Source organism: Lytechinus variegatus, chromosome 6 (genome assembly GCF_018143015.1).
Source record: "Lytechinus variegatus isolate NC3 chromosome 6, Lvar_3.0, whole genome shotgun sequence".
Lineage (NCBI taxonomy): Eukaryota > Metazoa > Echinodermata > Echinoidea > Temnopleuroida > Toxopneustidae > Lytechinus > Lytechinus variegatus.
Window position 1 is genome coordinate 43,938,803 of NC_054745.1, and position 19,587 is coordinate 43,958,389.

A 19,587-nucleotide genomic window follows, 5' to 3' on the forward strand; every position below is an offset into this window, starting at 1 on the left:
AATGGTCATCAAGACAGTATTAAAATGCATTTTATATAATTAATCAAACACAAGTAGGCCGTATATATTAAAATCCAACCAATCTTAATATATATCTCGTCAATTAACCTATATTGTTCATATAATTTCTCTAATGGAGTAAATTAAAAAGCCATGTTTGGACGCGCGTCATAGAAGACATACCACATTCATGTCTCATTGTTTACCTATCTCAAATGTCACTTGTAATGTCATTCATGTCAGTAGGAATATATATTACCCGATTGCATAGGCAGGATCGAACGACGCTATGGATATTTTGATATGGAGGGAGGGGGGGGGTGCAAAACGACCTAAAGCTGACGTCATTATTTTTTATATTACATGTATCAATTAGTAAGGCTATATTTAGGAATGCATCTCTGGCTCATCCTTTTTACGATTTTCTTCTATATATATGTACATTTTCTTCCCCCCATTTGTGTTTTCCCTCCTTTTCAAAAAGTTTTTTTGTACACTTTTGAGCCACGGTATTATGCTGTGGCTCCGCCCATGTAAAAAAGAATTAAGGCAAAATTTATCTAACAAAATTACCCCTCTATATTTTCAATTCACAAAAAGCAATCAAAATATTATCGACCTTTTCACTTAAAAAAACCCTTAAATTTGGATGTTGAAGAAACTTATCATCAACATACATAATGCCGGATCTGCAAAAGAATAAATATTTTACTATTCGAACCAAATTATAGAAACTGAGTAACATCGTCAAGTTTCTGATTTGCATAATTAGTCTCCGTGTAATGCATATGACTGTTTTGTAAAGATAAGTGATTGTTTTAGGCCTTAAATGTCATAACTTTCTTTAATATGCTAAGTCCGACTTTGTTATATTCTCTCTCAAGTCAAATATTTTTTTCTTGAGTGAACTTGACCTTTAGGTAAACTCCTTGAAAAAAAAAACAATGCCATAACAAGGGTCATTCCCTTCCTGTGAAATTTATTTGATATTTCCGTTGAATTCATGCATAATGGTTTCAGTTTTCTGACAACGGTATACCATGCAGGTCCAAGGTTATAGAAACGGCATTTAAACCTTAAAGGGTCTGAAATTTAAGACTGTTCAATGTCAAATTTCTTCAGCTTGATGCGTCCGTTGAATAGAAGCTCAACACCGCCGGAACAAACACAATATACACACGTGACCCAGACTTGACCTCTAAACCTGCATGGTGTTTGATGATGTATTCAAACAGAATTGGAAACTGCAGGTGGAAACTAAATCAATGACGTCACAATCCATAAATTTAGCCTGTATGGAAATAGGGAGGTAACGGATTGAAATCTTATAATGTGAACTAATGACGTCACGCTTTTATACATTGGACCGACGAGATTGGTGCCAAATACAACTACTAGATGGTGCATTTAACTGGATTTGCAAGCTCATAGTTCAACATTTAGTCTCAATTAGACAGACTAATCCGAAAATAAAGTTTGTTTTTAAGTGTGTTTTTGGTGTGTAGGCCTATTCTATGGTTGCTATGGCTACAATGAGAGATTTGTAATTTATTCTGTGAACGTTGGAGGATGAACCTTTCTTTTCATTTTGCATTCACATTGAAGCCCTTTTCGAGGTGGTGTTCTGTGAATCAACTTCGAATACTCATTTCAAGATCTTAATCCTATCCTAGTGTACAATCTTAATACTAGTTGTAAATGTCCGAATGACTTCTTTCCCACCCATTGCGTTCTGTATCCTATTACGCACACTCGAGGATTGGCGCGACGGATTACATCTCGGTTTTTTTTTCGTTTGACTAGTTCCATATTGTTGCGATCCTCTTATTGGATTGTGCGGGGAGGGGGCGTGGCCATCCATTCAGACGAACAAAAATACAATTCTCAAACCGTTTCAAAAGCAGCGGCTTTATATGCTGGATTGAATAAACATTCGCCTTAAAAGATTGCTTATTATTAAATCATTTGATGATTACTTATGACATGGGTGGGAATGGGGGGGGGGGGGGGGTGTAAGGACGGGCGAGGGTGGGGACGTCCTCCCTCTCGAATCAGCCTGTAGGACAGCCCTCGGGGCCCCAGGCCCCCACAGCCAAAGATGGACCAAAAATCTAAGAAAATTGACGCGCATGATGATTAGTTAAGAAACTTTTTTTTCAGACCTAAACGTTCACCTCCAAAAATGTTTTTTTTCAATTGCTCCGTCTGACAAGCAAAACATGTAAATGAAAGAAAAGGTTATTAATTCAAAGGGCCGAGAGTGCCCTTCGATTAAAATCTGTCCTATCATGTGAGGAGGGGGGTGGGAATGCAGATTATAGCCCCCGATCTATTGACGATCAGTTCAGTATGACAGATGACCCCAGATGCCAGTATTACGAAGTATTCTCCACATAATTTTGGCACAGAGTTAGACATTGACCATTAAATTAGATTAGACATCATGATATCGGCCATAGTGTTTTACAGTTTCTTTAAAAATCTTTGTCAACACCCCCCCTTCAGTGTCTCTACGAATGATAATGTTTAGATCAGAAAGGGAATAAATTAAGGAAGGATAAAGAAAAAAATATATATTTAACATGGTAAACAAATACCATAGGGAGAGAAATAAACAGTTCAATAACTAGCTATGCAAACAAAACCAACTAATTTTCAGTTGCGAGTTGTATTTTATATCTATATAAAAGGATTATCAACGTTGTGATATTTAAATGTATTACTCTCTAAACTTCTTTGTAAAGAAATAATGACCAAGCGTTAACAATTATTGAATGAACATAACATAATAAATAAAAAGCAAGACATGAAAATGAAATACGTCTCACCTCGACTTTTCTACAACTACGCATAATAAAATTCTACAAATATATACAGAATAAGTTTACGTCTGAGTGACTCCTAACATTTAGGTTCTGGTATTTCTCCGTCGCGTTCGCCCTGGAACACCAATCTCGTTCAAGTCCATGCCGACTCTCAAACGATTTGAGGTCCTGCAGAGCTGTCATCCGCGCTGAACATAGTACATGCCTTGACTAGACCTATAATATACAGTGTGCGTTACACCTGTTTCGTGAAATCATTATCACAGTATAGCTTCTGCTACCAGAACACACCAGGCATAACTCATCAATTAATCTCCCGATATATTTACCAGTGACAGATATTAGATTGTACAACGGTAGAACACAATACTTCGAATACTGATCAGTCATCTGATATGTAAGTATAACTTCAAACTTTCTTTATAAATATGTTTGATTTGGACGTTATAAGCTTTCAGTAGGTTTTCGTTTCGTATCAGTTTTATCATCTTTAGATGGTATTTGGTGGAGAGGAGAGGTTGTTGTTGCCATCATTAACTTCATTGTAAATATCATCACCTTGGCTCTGTGATGCCTGATGTATGTAGGGCTAAAGTGCTACAAAATACAGGGGACGAAGCCATTATGTTGCCGCGCCTCCGGACGTAAGACTTAAGGTTTAATAATAACACTAATAATAATGACGATAATATAAAGGATGAAAATTAAAATGATAATAATGATATTAATAATGATGATGATGATAATTATAATATTTATAATGATAATGATAATAAGGAAAATAAAAATATTAATAGTGATGTGGCTACTACTACTACTTCTACTAATAATAATAATATTAATGATAATAATAACAAAAGCAACAAATTTGATTTATATAGCGCCAAGTCTACTCTGTAGCGTGCTCGATCGCTATTCAAGAATTATGAAGGAAATTGCCAATTGAAAATAAATGCTTTTAAGGTGTTTTTTCTAGATGAGGAAGTTGATTATTTTAAACGACTTCGTGAAGACTGTTCCATAATTTAGAAGATGAGTAGACAAATGATCATAATGGGATATAATGCAAAAGGGTTAAACGCAGAATATCTGTGGATGCCTTTATTGTCCTTTCTCCCCACCCCCTTCTCCTCGCAGTCGGGAATTTCTTCTCGATTGGATTCTTATTATAAGTAAGGATTGAAGATTCAACAGATTAAGGTCATGATTTTTTTTCATTTTTTAAAATCTTATTTATTTATTTATCTTTTTTTTTTTGGGGGGGGGGAATGTTTACTTTTCTAACGAATACAGATCTGGGGGCTCAGTGGTATTTGCTCTTTTCAGCGCCTTAAGTTGTGGGGCCTGCAAAATAATTATGATGAATCATATATAATGCCCCTTTATACACACACTCCTTCGTGAAGTTGAGATAGAAATATAGCTCCTATTTTTTAACCCTCAATTTATCTGTCTTTATTAGTTCCCTATCGAGTAATTCTTGGTGGCAATGAAGATTTTTAAAAGCCCTCCAATAATAATAAGTCTGGGTCAATTTTCTGTGCATGCCCTCTCCAATAAAATGATTTCTGAAACCATTGATTTAGCCGTTCACACCATGCTAATTCGTTGTTATTTTAGGATATGAATGAAGTTTCTTCAAGGAATGTAACCGAGTATGAATAATGATTTACAGTACTGACACGAACACGAAATGATCTTCTAATGACATTTTAAAAATGCTTTTACACTTAAGATAATAGATAATTTACTTATCATATTGGTCTGCATGGGCAAAATATCTGAATCTAAAACAAAACGTTATTGCAGTCTACATCACCTATACTATATGACCCAAGCTTGCACTGATATCGGGGCAATAGTTCGTTATATATGTATGAATGCATTCGGCGGTGAACCACTATATACCAGTATAAATACAGTTTGAATACAGGTGGAATCCAAAGCGTGATATCGTTTTGTCCCCGAAAGACCTTGAATAAAACATTCTGAAAGAGATTCTTCCATACCGTGCCTTTTTTCTCGCTTTCGGCTGGGTTTCATTGTTTGATATATTGATATATAAACCTCCGAGTAAACATGAAATAATATCTACTGTCTGCATCTATAATGTATCCATGTTATATTCACCGAGATCACAATACGAAGTGTGTTTCATCAAATATCTGTTAGCAGAAGGAAATTGTAACAGTTGTGTTCTCAGTTGTCACAAGCAACTGAAAGGCGTTCATTGCTTTCTGAATGTTTGTAAGTTTATAATAATTAACATGTAGGACTTCAGAGTGGTTACAAAACATGTGGGGAAAGGTGGAATACATTACCGTACAAATATAGGTTAAGGGTTATGTCCCCCCCCCAAAAAAAAAAAAAAGAAATTGACCAAAAAAAGAAAAGAAAAACGAAAAAGGAGAAAGGGAAATAAAGAAAGAAAGAAAGAAAGGAAGGAAGGAAGGAAGGAAGAAGGAAGGAAGGAAGGAAGAAAAAAGAAAGAGAAGAGAAGAAAGAAAAAGATAGAGAAAGAAAGATAGATATATAGACAGATAGATAGATAGAAAGGAAGGAAGGAAGAAAGAAAGAAAGAAAGGAAGGAAGGAAGGAAGGAAGGAAGAAAAAAAGAAAGAGAAGAGAAGAAAGAAAAAGATAGAGAAAGAAAGATAGATATATAGATAGATAGATAGATAGAAAGGGAAGGAAGAAAGAAAGAAAGAAAGAAAGAAAGAAAGAAAGATAGAAAGAAAGAAAGGAAGGAAGGAAGAAAGAAAGAAAGAAAGAAAGAAGGAAGGAAGGAAGGAAGGAAGAAAAAAAGAAAGAAAGAGAAGAGAAGAAAGAAAAAGATAGAGAAAGAAAGAAAGATAGATATGTAGATAGAAAGAAAGGAAGGAAGAAAGAAAGAAAGATAGAAAGAAAGAAAAATGAAAGAAAGAAAGAAAGAAATAAAGAAAGAAAGAAAGAAAGGGAAACCGGGAACATATGTGATCTCATTTTCTAAATATTCAAGATCTATTACAAAATTGTTTAAAAATCCACAAATGCCGTTTTTAATAATCTTTAATTTAATTGATGTGTTTATAATGTTAGTTATAATGGGTTTTCATCTTTGCCAATATTATAATCAGCAGTAATAATGTAATTCGTATCATTATCATAATTTTTATTATTATCACTGTTAGTGTTGTTATCATTATTGATGTTTTTGGTATTATTGTCGTTATTATTGTTATCGTTATCATTATTATTATCCTTTTCATGACTATTGGTGATGTTGTTATTACTATTATCACCATCATCATCATTACTATAGGCCTATGCCATAATCATTAGCTCTGCATGCTGAGGAGAAAAGGCAGGACTAGTACTAGTAGTTAGAACTTAGAAGTACAAAAATAATAGAAGTATGAACATTCATTAAACGGAAGTTCATCCTGACAAAAACTTTGTTGTAAAAATAGCAGAAAAAAGAATGAAAAACATTGGTAAAGGATTGAGGAAAATTCGTTAAATATAAAAGTTATTAAAAATTTCAACTTTTTTTATTTGTGACGTCTAACAATTAGCAGCTGCCCCATAATGTTTTATATTACAAAAAAAAACATATTTATGACTTTTTTTCTTTTTAGGAGCGCTTGTGAAAGATTGATATACTAAAAATACAACAATTTAATTTCCTGAGAAAATGACATTTCATTGATTTTCTTACCACACGATATAGTATAGTATTTTATTCAAACCAAATCAAACAAAAACAGTGGTACAAAGCAGTACATAGAATGGTTTGGGACCCCAGTGAAGCACAGTTTGTTGACGGGGCCCTTTTGGTATATCACAAAAAGTAACATATTTTCAATGAGTATAACTTAGAAACATATGATGTAACAATATAATAATAGGGGTTGTTTATAAAATAGTGATATTTCTGTTTGCCCAGGGTACCAGGCAGCCTAAATGAAGCAGGTCTGTCCCCGGCCATCCCACGACCTCATTCATTAAAATCGATTCAAATTTGTGAAATTCACAGCGTTCTTTATGCATTCAATGCATAAAGAACGCTCAGGAATATAGACACCGCATCAAATAAGCAGGAGCCCTAAGAAAACCGAAACACCATCCTCTTTGACCCTGTGTAGACAACCTCTAATGATAAATGCACACATGTAATCCCCCCCTACACAGGCGTACACACACACACCCGCACGCACCCTCACACACACACCCCCACCATCACGCAAACCCCCTCACACACATGGTGGAGATCTCATTCATTGCAATTTGCTTCATGACTTATACATATTCACACAGGACTTTAATCTATCGAAAACGTTTTTTTTTTACACAATAATCGAGACGGAGCCAAGCTATTTCTAACGTCAAGGGCTAACTTATTCCATTCTTTAACATAAACGATTCTCAATGAAATCAAAGCAGTTCTGGGTTCTTGCTAATGGCTGATGGATAAGGTTTCTCTGACAAGTATGATTATAATGGATGGAAGAATTTTCCACAAACAGAGAAAAATGCATTCTGGCGTGATTGACACTTGAACATAAATGTTACACACTAATAAGAGAGAACATTGCCCCATCTTACTAAGAGTTACGTGATCCAATCAGTCGTAACTCTATGGAAATCCACCAGACTGAGTCTCATAATTTTTTCTACAAAAAAATTGCATAATGTCTTTGGAAACAAAGGAAAACACACCAAATTGTCAAGAAATCCATAAATTCATGGATATACATTCATATCAGGAAAATCTTTTGAACAGACATGCATTTTATATGTTGACATTGCTAGCCGTCCACAGTTGCGATTGATCGGATCAATCGCAACTCTTTGTAAGACGGGCCCCTTGTAATCAAAGGTAATTTTTTAAGCAGGTATTTCTGCATTTTTTGATAAATCAAAATTACAAATTTATAATAAGGTTGTAACATCAGACATACATAATGATCAAATTTACAAAGGTGACAATCGAATAGTAGTTAAGTAGATATAGACAGAATTCATGTAAACAATAACATATAACAATATGCAGTTGTAAAAACAAAGGAGTACTTGGTGAACAGTTATACTCCGCATAATGTATCCAACAACTTTTCTTTGAAGGACTTGCAATTTATGTATATGGGTCCTATATGTGTGCCCCCGAGTAATCTTGCAGTACGTCAAATGAGGCATGACAATAGTATTATAATCGGGATTATAATGTAATGCTATTGTCATGCCTCATTTGATAGACTGCAAAAGTAACTAGGGTCTGCTGGGGGAGGAAAGCTGCTCGCATATGACGTCACAAATCAAATGATTAAAATTCTGATAACTGTTTTATTCTTTGATGAATTTTCCTTTAACCTTCGCCGATATTATTTATTACTTTTTCTGCGATTTTCACAATAAAACTTTTGGACGGGTGAACTTTTTCTTTAAATTAGAAGGTTCCTTCATCATTTTCCCTCTTTTCTTTTTTATTCAGATTAGCCAACAGTTGTGAAACCAAGATGGCGTACGTCTACTCCAATGCTCTTCATGTTTCCATAGCCTTATTGCTTCTTGGTCTTATCCAGATTGCTTTGGAAGTCAGTTGTTTCTTTGGCTGCTATGCAGGTTATCAATATACATACGCCTCACCGGGATGGAGCGGAGTCTTGGTAAGATCCATCAGTGGTATACCTGCGGTAATTGGGGGAGAGGCGGGTATACAGTAAACCCATATACTTATACGCCTCGCGGGCGGGGGGGGGGGGGGGGGGGTCATCCACATTTACCCAATTGACCGCAAAAAAAAACGATTATTATTATTTTTATTTTATTTCATTTTTTGAAGTGTCTATTCCAAACTAGAGACTGTTTTACGTAACTTTGCTTTAACAAATAAGATAAGTATACACGAGATCTAAATAAACAACACGGGTGCGACGTGCGAGCTCATTTTTTTTAATGGGGGGGGGACATTTTGGATATTTCAGGTTTTGAACATTCTGAACTTTTTGTTTTGTAATCATCTATTCAATGTCAGCGCGAAGTGCGAGCTGACTCATGGACCTGAAAAAAGACATCTTGACTCAAGAAATGGAAACGAATCTCTGACCAGAATAGGTATCAAAGTAATAAATAGATGAGAGCTGATTTTTTTGCTTACATTCAGAACAGAAATAATGATAGATTAACTAGTTTAAGCACTTTTTAAAATGAAGAAAAAGGTATGCGAACTCAATTTCTTTGTAGCTTTTTCCTAAAAGAGGCGGGACATAATTTTGTAATCATGAGATGGATTGGTATCTTCCTAAATAAATAATGCGAGCGCAAAGCGAGAGCTTACTTTTTTATTCATCTTTAACAGAATGGAAACCTATTTCAATAGTTTGCAAGCGGAAAGTGGGAACTAAAAAATGATATTCATACCTTAAAAAGGGACATTTTTTTCTCTTTTTGTAATCCTGGAAAGGATGGGTATTTTCTTAAGTATGATGCGAGCGCGAAGCGCGAACTGATTTTTTTTTATGTTCAAATCTTCAGACTGGAACTATTAAGGACATATTTGAATAAACAAGCTTTGTATCTCAATTAACTTTCTATTATTTTAGTTAAAACACATAACTATGATAATAGCGCTTAGAGACTTCTGACAAAGTAAGTATTAAGCGCTATAATGTATAAGCAAGTATAATTATTATTAAAGTGATGATCGATATAGCAAATAAAATTGCAAATTAGAAATCTGAAAATGAATCATAAATAAAGAGCATTAAGTACCAAACAATTTTCAAAAGTAATTCATTTGATTATTTACTTAATTTCTAGTTACCCATGTTATTAGAACAAAATATTGGTCGTTATACGAATTGATGTAACTATTATGAAAATGCCAAAGAAATTGACTAAATGAAAATATTTTGCTTTTGTTTCTTTGTAGGCTTTTCTGACTGGTGTATTTGGTATCTGTATGGTTCGATATTACAAAGAAATGATCTTGGTAAGTATGGATACTAATTTATCATTTAAAACAAAAAGTAATTTGGAATTATAATGAATGACATTCATGCTGTTTAAAAATGGCGAATGCAATTAAATTTATGATAGAAAGTAGAGGGATGATCATAGTTTCCTTTATTATTAATTTCATCCATAATTATGTATCTTGATGTTTAGATGTTTTGCAGCTTTTGCCATTATTCAATTCATATCTTTATCTTTATTTGAGTCTCCGGCATCTTTGGTAATATCAATACACCGATATGCCTTTGTTATCTGTCCTATCCCTGTCAATTACATTCCTCTTTGTCAAATCAGGTGATATGTAATTTATATAAGTTTGCTATTCTGCGGAAAATGTTTTGCTGTTCAGACGTTTCTGTTTCACAGATCGATGATATCGAGGCCGGGTAAATAAAGGTGGTCCTTGTATTGGCCCTTGAGGAACTTCGTGATTTCTTTTATGTGCTAGGGCCTACTCACGAAATTCAAAGTCAATTTAAAAGAAAAAAATGACTGTGTACCAAACAAAATTAATATTCTCTCTCTCATTTCATCGGTCACCACCGTCATCACCGTGTTCATCATGGTCACCATCATCGTCATCATCACCATCATTACCATCATCATCTTCGCCGTCATCGTCATCATCATTATCATCATCATCATCATCACCACCACCACCATCATCATCACCATCATCATCATCACCATCATCACCATCATCATCATCACCATCATCACCACCATCATCATCATCACCAACATCATCACCACCACCATCATCATCGTCGTCGTCGTCATCATCATCACCACCATCATCATCATCGTCGTCATCATCACCATCATTACCATCATCATCATCATCCATCATCATCAAAAGTAACAACAATATTATCTGATTTCTCCCAATGCAGGGTAAATGTTTCTTTATCTTTAGTCTCCTCGTCTTGTTCGCCAGTGCAGCTTGCCTTTTCCTCGTCGCGTTCTTCGCCTGGCGAGCCGAATACTCCCTGGCCTACGATGCTCAAGAGAGGGCGCGTCGACGGGGACGTTCTGAGAAACTAGTAGCTACTGGTCTTGCCATTCATACCTGTGTGTTATGTGTTGGTGTATGTCTTCTTATATCGTCCTGCTATGCATCATGGTTAAACTGCTGCTGTGAGAAAGCACCTACAAAGAAGGTAAGATGTCTGGGCGACATATGACACCCGGGCACCCCCCCCCCCCTCTTTCGATCTGAACGACCTTTGATCTGCAAGGCTATGAAACGTTGTCTATCTGATGACATCAATATTTTGAAGAAAGATCTCAAACCCGGGGGGGGGGGGGGGCAAATACATTGACGAGTGGATACCATGCGCGACCAAAAAAACAGGTAAAAAGGATGTCTTTTTCACGATAGGGCACGTTACGTACGTAACGTGATAAGGGTGTCAAAAACACAAAAATAATGAAAAGAGGGTATATCGTTTTTGCCCCAACACTTCGTGTTTAGAGTCCGATTTGCGCGAGGTCGTGGGTACTAGCTAAACCAAATAATGTAAAGCCGACGACCGAAAGACCCGTATTAAAAACAATAAAACATTCCTGTACTTGTTTAGGGGTTCATTTCAGGTAATATTTGTCAAGAGTATCCTTTTGTTTCAAATACTTGTTAAGGGTAGGGTTTCACACGCCAGTACTTGTTAAGGGGGTGCATTTTCAGAATATGGAAATTACGTGTTTAGGGTGCTTTTCGAGACCCCATGGTCGCGCATGGTATCCACTAGTGAATGGAAGTGCCCCCCCCCTGGTCTCAAACACAATGTGTTTTTGTAAAAAAATTATAAAGTAATCAAGATGGGAGTGGGAGATATGGATAAAGTTCTGAACTTTCGAAAACATGAAACGTGGTAACAAGGACTTTGGCCAAAGCTCATATGTTCTTTTCAAGCTTGCCAAAGTAGTTTTGGTGGCAGGTTTCGCAAAACCACACCACCACTAAGAACGAACTCGTGATAGCGTCGTTGTTTAAGGGTTCTGATATCCTCCTTTAAACCAGAGGGTCATGGATTCAAATCCAGACCAGGTATGACATGAATTCTCAAAACTCGATCGGAAGCGTGTAACAGCTGAGAGGATAATTATGTTACATTTAAGGGTAATTAGAGTTTTCTGATCAACAAATTACAAGCACTATTAATGAATCAAATTTCATGATTTTGTTTTCCTTTTCAAAAACTTTGTCTAAGAGCCCATATATGAATTTATCCATTTATCAATTTCTTTAATTGATTTGTACGTTTCATAATCCAAATTCCATTTCCCCTCCCTTCTGTCACTATATGTCTCCTGTATTTCTTTCTCTCCTCGGCGACCCCCTCCCCCCTCTCTCTCCCTCTCTATCTCTCATTATGCCCTTCTTCATTCACAAATCTTTCTATCTTCTCCATTCCTATTTTTGTGTCCAGGGTTACGGTCTTGCATTGGAACCAGTCCGAGTGGCACATGGGACATCTCATAATCGTCATCGGGAAAGCCCCTAAACCAATTGGTCGACTGGGGACTCCCCTTTTCATAGCCATCGGGGGAATCCCCGAGGCTAGTGGTCGACAGGGGAATTCCCCATAAGTGACGTCGTCATCATCAATGCCAATGCCCTGATGCATTTGATTATTATGGTGGAAGCTGATTGACTATTATGTCTGAAAATGCTTTGTATTTATTTCAAGACAAGAAGGAATAGGGGCCCGTTTCATAATAACTTAAAACATAGTAACTTTGCCCTTAATATCGAAATACCATGTAAACTTTTATTTTAATTTGCTGCTGAGCAATGTTATAATATAGTAGTTGCCAAAATAGCAAAACTGCCATATTTGCCCCTGGAAGTACAGTCCCCTCTACATTAATGAGCATGCTGCTGTCCGTGAAGTTTGAACATAATCATTGCTGAGATATGCGATATGTCGGTGATATCAATCCTTTTTACGCATTAAAATTAAACCTCAGACTTGCTCACTAATGGTGGACACGCTATAAGCATTGAAACCATGTAGCACATGGGAAATCGGTATAGATGAAAATCTATTTTCAATTGCGCTATGATTCTTATTTCGAAGCTGTTGAAAAAAATAATTATTTATACCTTCCTATTAATTGTTATTTATAAAATTATTAGTTTTTTTATCGCCTTGCCTTTTCTGCTTATTGTTTCTTTAAACACCCAACGCATTTGAAATATTCAATATATTGAGCTTGATATTTTATGCACGTAAAAGATTGCACAGGCCGCCCTCCCCTGTTAGAAGTTTGTAAATATTACATTGTGTGTTAGAAAAGTTTATTATAGATTAAATAGATTACATATCTTTAGATTATTTTTTGGAACTTAACATGCATTTTCTCTCCTTTTGATATAACTTTGCGGTATTATGTAATTGATTTCAAAAATATTAGTAGCTAACAGAATTAAAGTATATTGCAGTAGTATAAAATAAAAATAGATAGTGACCAATCGAATTCGCGATTTAGTTTTAAACCTGCAGATTTTATTTTTAAATATCGAAGGGTTTAAATTCACATCCGTCGAGATTTGAAAAAAAATTCTTAGCCCTAGCTACAGTCCATTTGGATTTATTTTGGCATCCTTGCAATTTCGGTGAGATTTTAGCTAATTTGTAAGGTCACTGAAAAAAAGAGTTCATGATTAAATTTCATCAGTTAGAAGTCTGAGAGGACAACACCTAATGTATATGTTTTACACCGTTGTTAAATTTGTGGAGTTTTCACCCATTGATTTTTATTCAGTTGTAATACATTCAATATTACCAGATTATTCGGTGTTATTAAGCACCCAGGAGTATACACAACACCTGAGGGTGTAGTCATTTAAAAACACTAAGTTGGTGTTGTGTTTAACACTGCAGTGTATATGTTCCTTTAAAAATGTCTCTCTGGATGAGTAGCTTGCACGTGCCTTTCATTACGTTCTAAATTTATTTATGACTAGTTCAATTTTGTATAGGCGGAAATAATAGCTCAGGTGGAAATGATGAAAACTACAATTGAGATTTCGCTTTTTTTCAAATTTGATGTTTAGCTAAGTAGTAATTTAGTACATGTTATCACTGAAGTATAATGTAAAGTATTGTAAAATAAAAACTTCTTTTGACAACTGCAAATCATGTACTGGAGTCTTATGTAGTGAGAACGGACGAAATTATAGAAAAATACAGCAAATAAGCAATGCGGTAAAGGAGAAAGAAAGAAGGTAGGAAGGAAGAAATAATGAAAGGGAAAGAAAGAAGAAAAGAAGGAAGGAAAGAAAGAAAGAAGGAAGGATGGAAGAACGGAATGAAAGAAGGAAGCAAAGGGAGAGAGAGAGGGGAAGAAGGAATGAAAAAGGAGGAAAGAATAAAGAGAGAAAGGAAGAAAGAAGGAGGGAATAACGGAAGGAAGGAATGAGGGAAGGAAAGAAGGAGGAAAACAAGTGAGAGAGAGAGGGAAGAAGGAAGGAATAAATAAAGAAAGGAAGGAATAAAGAAAGAAAAAAATGGAAGGAAGGAATGAATGAATAAAGGAAGAATAGAAAGAAAACAACCAGGCAAGATCAAAAGAAGAAAAGACAGAAAGAAATAAAGAAAGCGAGTAAAAAAGGAAAGAAGAAAAAAACAAAAAAAATCATCACCAACAATAGGTCGCCCATAATAATGAATTTTGATTTTCATTGAGCTTGAAAGCACATCCTAAGCTTTACACTGATAAATTGAATAATACTTATCAAAATTGATGAATAATCCCTCACAGGTAATTAATGCAGAAGAATTTTAGCGAGAGCTACAAAGGGAGAAAACAAAATTTGGAGTTTTGGGTTCACTCAAGCATGAAATGATTTGATTTGATTTGATTTGATTTGATTTATTTATTCCGTTTCACAATAGTATAATGAACATAGCAATAATATGATAAACATAACAAAACAAGGTCGAAAATACTACGAAATATAATATGTATACATAAATAATCATAAATTTAAAGAACACAATTGAGTAAATAAATTTATCTGAAATGACATTTGTATTTGAAAGTAAAACGGAGGGACTTGCCGAAAAAAGCAAAGCTTGTACAGGCGGCAAGCCCCTAACTTAGTTTCAATATAAAACTACAACAAATAAATATTGGTTCGTAATAATAAATTTGTTTAAAAATAAATACAATTTTTGTGCACTTGAAAAAACGTAACTGATGGGTCATGTAAAGAAATATTTACGTTATACAATATTTTAAGAGAGGGGGAGGTGAGGGGGGGGGCAGAAGGGACAGAGCAGTGCAATACACTAAATAGAAAAGAAATATGGCAGGCAGCAGGAGCAGGTACTTGGCTAATTGCAGTTTTAAGAAGAAAAAATAATGTAAAACAAATAATATACATGACTATATGTATATAATATAAACTCATATACATAAGAGTATAATTAAATCAGTTATTTTAGTTATTCAGCTTGACCTGTTTGCGACGAATATTTCAGAATTAACATTTTTTTCAGTTTGCGTTTAAAAATATTTACATTAGGGGATTCTTTGAAATCTTGAGGCAGAGAGTTCCAATAGGCAGGCCCGGAGAAGACAAACGAGTTTTTTGCAAATAAAGTTCTTGTTAAAGGAAGATGATAACATAGACGTTGCCTTGTTGGGTAGCCGTGTACGGAAGCATTTTTACGGAACATATTAAAGAAAATGGCGGGGAGATCGTCCCTGCTTAATTTAAACATAAATTGACTAAGTTCGAAAAGATATATGTCATTTACTTTAAGAATGTTATTTTCAAAAAATAAGATATCAGTATGTGATCTAAAGTGTGTTTGAAAAATTATTCTTAGAGCTTTTTTCTGGAGAAGTAATATTCTATTTATTTGTGTTTGTATTGCACATCCCCACGCAATAATTCCATAATTAATATATGGTAGAATAAGTGTGTAATATAATGTTAACAAAGTGCGGGAAGGGAGAAAATGTTTAAGTTTATTAATAATTCCAATGTTTCTTGAAATTGTTTTACATATACTATCGATATGAGGCTTCCAGGATAATTTGTCGTCAATAAGGACACCCAAGAATCTAGTAGTGGAAACATTATTAAGAACAAAATTATCAAAGAAAATCCTGTCAGTTAGAGTATTGACTTTATTACTGAAAAGCATGTAGTTTGTCTTCTGGTGATTAAGTGAAAGTTTGTTGGCCTTGATCCAATCTGTAACATTTGTTAGTTCAAAGTTTAAGGTTCTAACGAGTTGGTTAATATCATCATGGGAAAAGAAAATATTGGAATCGTCAGCAAAAAGTATAAATGAAAGTAAATTTGATGTATTTTTAATATCATTGATGTAAGTAATAAAAAGAAGTGGGCCTAGTAGGCTACCCTGGGGGACACCGCAAGTAATTGGAAGAGTAGTCGAATTGCAATTATTCACTGATACAAATTGGGTCCTATCAGTGAGGTAACTCCTGAACCACTCCAAGGCCTTCCCTCTAACTCCATAATGACATAGTTTATGAAGGAGAATTTCATGATTTATAGTGTCGAAGGCCTTGGAGAAGTCCAGGAAGATACCGACAGTATGACAACTATTATCGATGGAAGTGGTGACTTTATTTATAAATGACAAAATTGCATGGGAAGTACTGTGATTTTTACGAAATCCAAATTGGAAGTTTGAAAAAATGTTATGTAATTTGAAGAAATCACTAGTTCTGGTATGGACCAGTTTTTCTAGAATTTTAGATAGTGAAGTTAGTAAGGATATTGGACGATAGTTAGAAACGAGTTGGCTATCACCTTTTTTGAACAGTGGGATGACTTTGGAGATTTTCATTTTATTGGGGACCCGTCCAGTGGTAAGAGAGATATTAAAAATATGTACCAATGGATCAACGATGGCTGCAATGATTTTTTTAGAAGAAAGTTTGGTATACCGTCATACCCCGGGCTTTTCTTATTCTGTAGATTGCTAACAATGTTTATGATTTCCATAGAATTAGTAGGGCTGAAAAACATAGAATTGGGGTTAGGGTCGTCAAGGAAATCAGAAAAGGATTTGTTAGTTCGAGGTATATTTTTAGCCAAGTTGTTGCCAACATTTGAAAAATATGAATTAAACTCTCCTGTGATTTTATTAGCGTCGTCTGTAATAGTATTATTTGACTTTATTTTTGTGATTGTAGAGCTTTTTTTCTTTTTGTTCAGTACATTGTTAATAATCTTCCAAGTATTTTTCATATCATTTTTGTAAATGTTCAATTGGGAAGTGTAGTATTCCCTTTTGGCAATACGTAGTAATGTGGTAAGGGTGTTTTTATAACAAGTGTACTTAGAACGAGAGTTTTCGTTAGGTTTAGAAATATATTTATAATAAAGATTATTTTTACGATTAATAGATCGTAAAATAGATTTAGTGATCCACGGATGTATTGGGATTTTTTTATAATTTGACTTTCGGTGGGTGATAAGAGGGACATTGGTGTCTAGACAAGATGTTAATTTGGTAATAAAAATGTCGTAAGCTACATCAACCTCTGTGGAGTCAAAAATGGTCGACCAGTCTGTATTGTCTAAATCATTAATTAAATGAGAAATGTTATCATCGGTTATTTTACGATAGGAAGTATTATATGATTCATTCTTAAAAAGTTTATTTTTAGACAGCTTCGCAAAAATTGAAAAGTGATCAGAAATATCACTAAGAACTATACCAGCTTGGGGGGTAGGAAAAGTTACATTACTAAAAATATTATCTATAATAGTTGCAGAAGTGTTAGTCACTCTCGTTGGTTTAGTGATTAGTGGTAAGAAAGAATTAGTCAAAAACGTTTCGAGAAACTCTTGCGAGATATTGTTATTGTTGCAATTCATTAAATTGATGTTGAAATCCCCCATAAAAAAACAATCTTTGTTTTTCAGAAAAGGATTGAGTAAAAAGTCATTGAGGGTTTCCAGAAAATGTCGAGTATTTGAATTAGGGGGTCGGTATAAGACTCCCAGTATCAGATTTTTTCCTTTTGGATTGATGATTTCAACAAAGAGTGATTCTAAAGCGTCATTGGATAAAGTCATATTATTTATAAGATTATATTCGTATTGCTGGGGTATATAAAGTGCAACACCACCACCAGGTCTAAGAGTTCTGTTATTAACAACTAGATTAAAATCGGAGAGTGCAAAAAGAGAACAAGGATTTTCCGAAAACCACGTTTCAGTTAATCCAATGATTGAATGTTTCGGAAACTGATTTCTATCAAGAAATAATTTTAGCTTATCAAAGTATTTATTGGCACTACGAATATTCAGATGGAGAAGAAAAATATCTTCTTCAAGACTGCTAGAATTAATTAAAGATTTAAAATGTTGTTCTGTAAAATACTGTGAAGTAATAAGCTGCCCACATGGGTCATTTGGGTCAAAGTTTGAGTTAAGATCAGCAGTATTATCATTCAGGTAGTTTTTTATGTAAGTATCAAAATAGAGGTTTTCTGACGAAGCGCCGTGTTGTGATGAAAGGGACAACAGGTCATCGTTGCATAACGAGCTGAATGGAAAGTCAGACAAATCAGGCGTCGGAGCCGGGAAGAATTACACTAGATACGCTAAAAGAGTAGACACGCCGCCATGCTCCTGCTCCTGTTGCTGTGCAAGAAGAGGGAAACGAAAAACGAGAGTGTGCTGTGCAAGAGAAAAAGACAATACAAGTTTGAAGGAAGACAAGTAAAATGGGAAGAAAAGAGACAACAAAAAACAAAACAAAAAAAAAACGAGCCAGACCAAATACGAGAACGATCATTACTAATGTACAATGTGAATGAAATAATAATAAAAAAAAGAATAACCCAAAAAAGAAAGAAAAGAAAACAAGATAATTAAAAAATTAAAGAAGAAAAAAATTAAAAAAATTAAAGAAGAAAATAAAAAACGGATGTAACTGAGAATGCTACAGACCAATCCACGTGATAAGGGGGAAATAAGAATGATTTGCATTTCTCCCTTAGGAATTATACAGTCGTTGATTATACCAGTTATTGCAATTATTTGTTTATAAAAAAAAAAAAAAAAATGTCAGTGGAGCGAGACTAAAAAGAGTTGTGTTGGTATTAACATCAGCAACAAAGGTATATAAAGTCTGTGCCCACAAAAAAGTACTTTCACACGTTTTGAACAGCGTGTGAATTGACAAGTATTTTTTTCATACAATGTCACCAAATCGATGGTAACTCAAACCAGATTCGTTTTCGGGGGGGGGGGGGTCTTATCCAGTTACTAAAAGCTTTCAAATTGCTATCATATTATGCAAGATCGAGATCAATCTTTCCGTCGTTACACTCTAAAAAAGAAAATGGCAACTTAACCATGTTAACAGTTGAAAGGCCGGAGGAGCGACGACATCTTCCAAATGCTGCGTCAACCCAAAACCCAAAACTGTTGGGTTCAGCTTTAAACAAGGGTGGACGCAACATCTGGAAAAGGCCGGCACCCCTCCAACACCTCTAACGCTGATTCAACATCAGAATTCTTAGAGTGTATGCAATTGCAACTAGTCAGGAATGAGTGCTAAAAAATCAGTACATCAGTAATGATTGGAAGTTTTTTTTTTTTTTTTTTTTTAAGTATATAGGCTACTACTGACATAACGCAGAATGGCAATTGGTGAATGTGCAGCTGACACAATGCATGCTTGAGAATCTGGAGCAGGGAAAGATGCCAAAGAAAATTGCTATCTCTACAGAAACGTATAGTGAAAGCGATAATAGATTCAAAGTT

The 19,587-nt window shown here is 34.8% G+C and overlaps 1 protein-coding gene across 1 annotated transcript; it reads left to right on the forward strand.

Moving 5' to 3' along the window:
• Window positions 1-2,970: 2,970 nt before the first annotated feature.
• On the forward strand, window positions 2,971-12,681 carry LOC121416675. Its single transcript, XM_041610149.1, has 5 exons — window positions 2,971-3,222; window positions 8,296-8,470; window positions 9,736-9,795; window positions 10,712-10,978; window positions 12,248-12,681. The coding sequence occupies exons 2-5, from the start codon at window positions 8,321-8,323 to the stop codon at window positions 12,320-12,322; spliced, it is 552 nt and encodes a 183-aa protein (XP_041466083.1). The 5' UTR covers window positions 2,971-3,222; window positions 8,296-8,320; the 3' UTR covers window positions 12,323-12,681.
• The last annotated feature ends 6,906 nt before the right edge of the window (window positions 12,682-19,587 follow it).

What these genes read in the sequence shown, in the direction of transcription:
- LOC121416675 (XM_041610149.1), top strand. Translation starts at nt 8,321, where the DNA reads ATGGCGTACGTCTACTCCAATGCTCTTCATGTTTCCATAGCCTTATTG. An exon ending in ATTACAAAGAAATGATCTTG is followed by an intron (nt 9,796 to 10,711) that starts GTAAGTATGGAT and finishes CTCCCAATGCAG; the next exon opens with GGTAAATGTTTCTTTATCTT. An exon ending in AGAAAGCACCTACAAAGAAG is followed by an intron (nt 10,979 to 12,247) that starts GTAAGATGTCTG and finishes TTTTGTGTCCAG; the next exon opens with GGTTACGGTCTTGCATTGGA.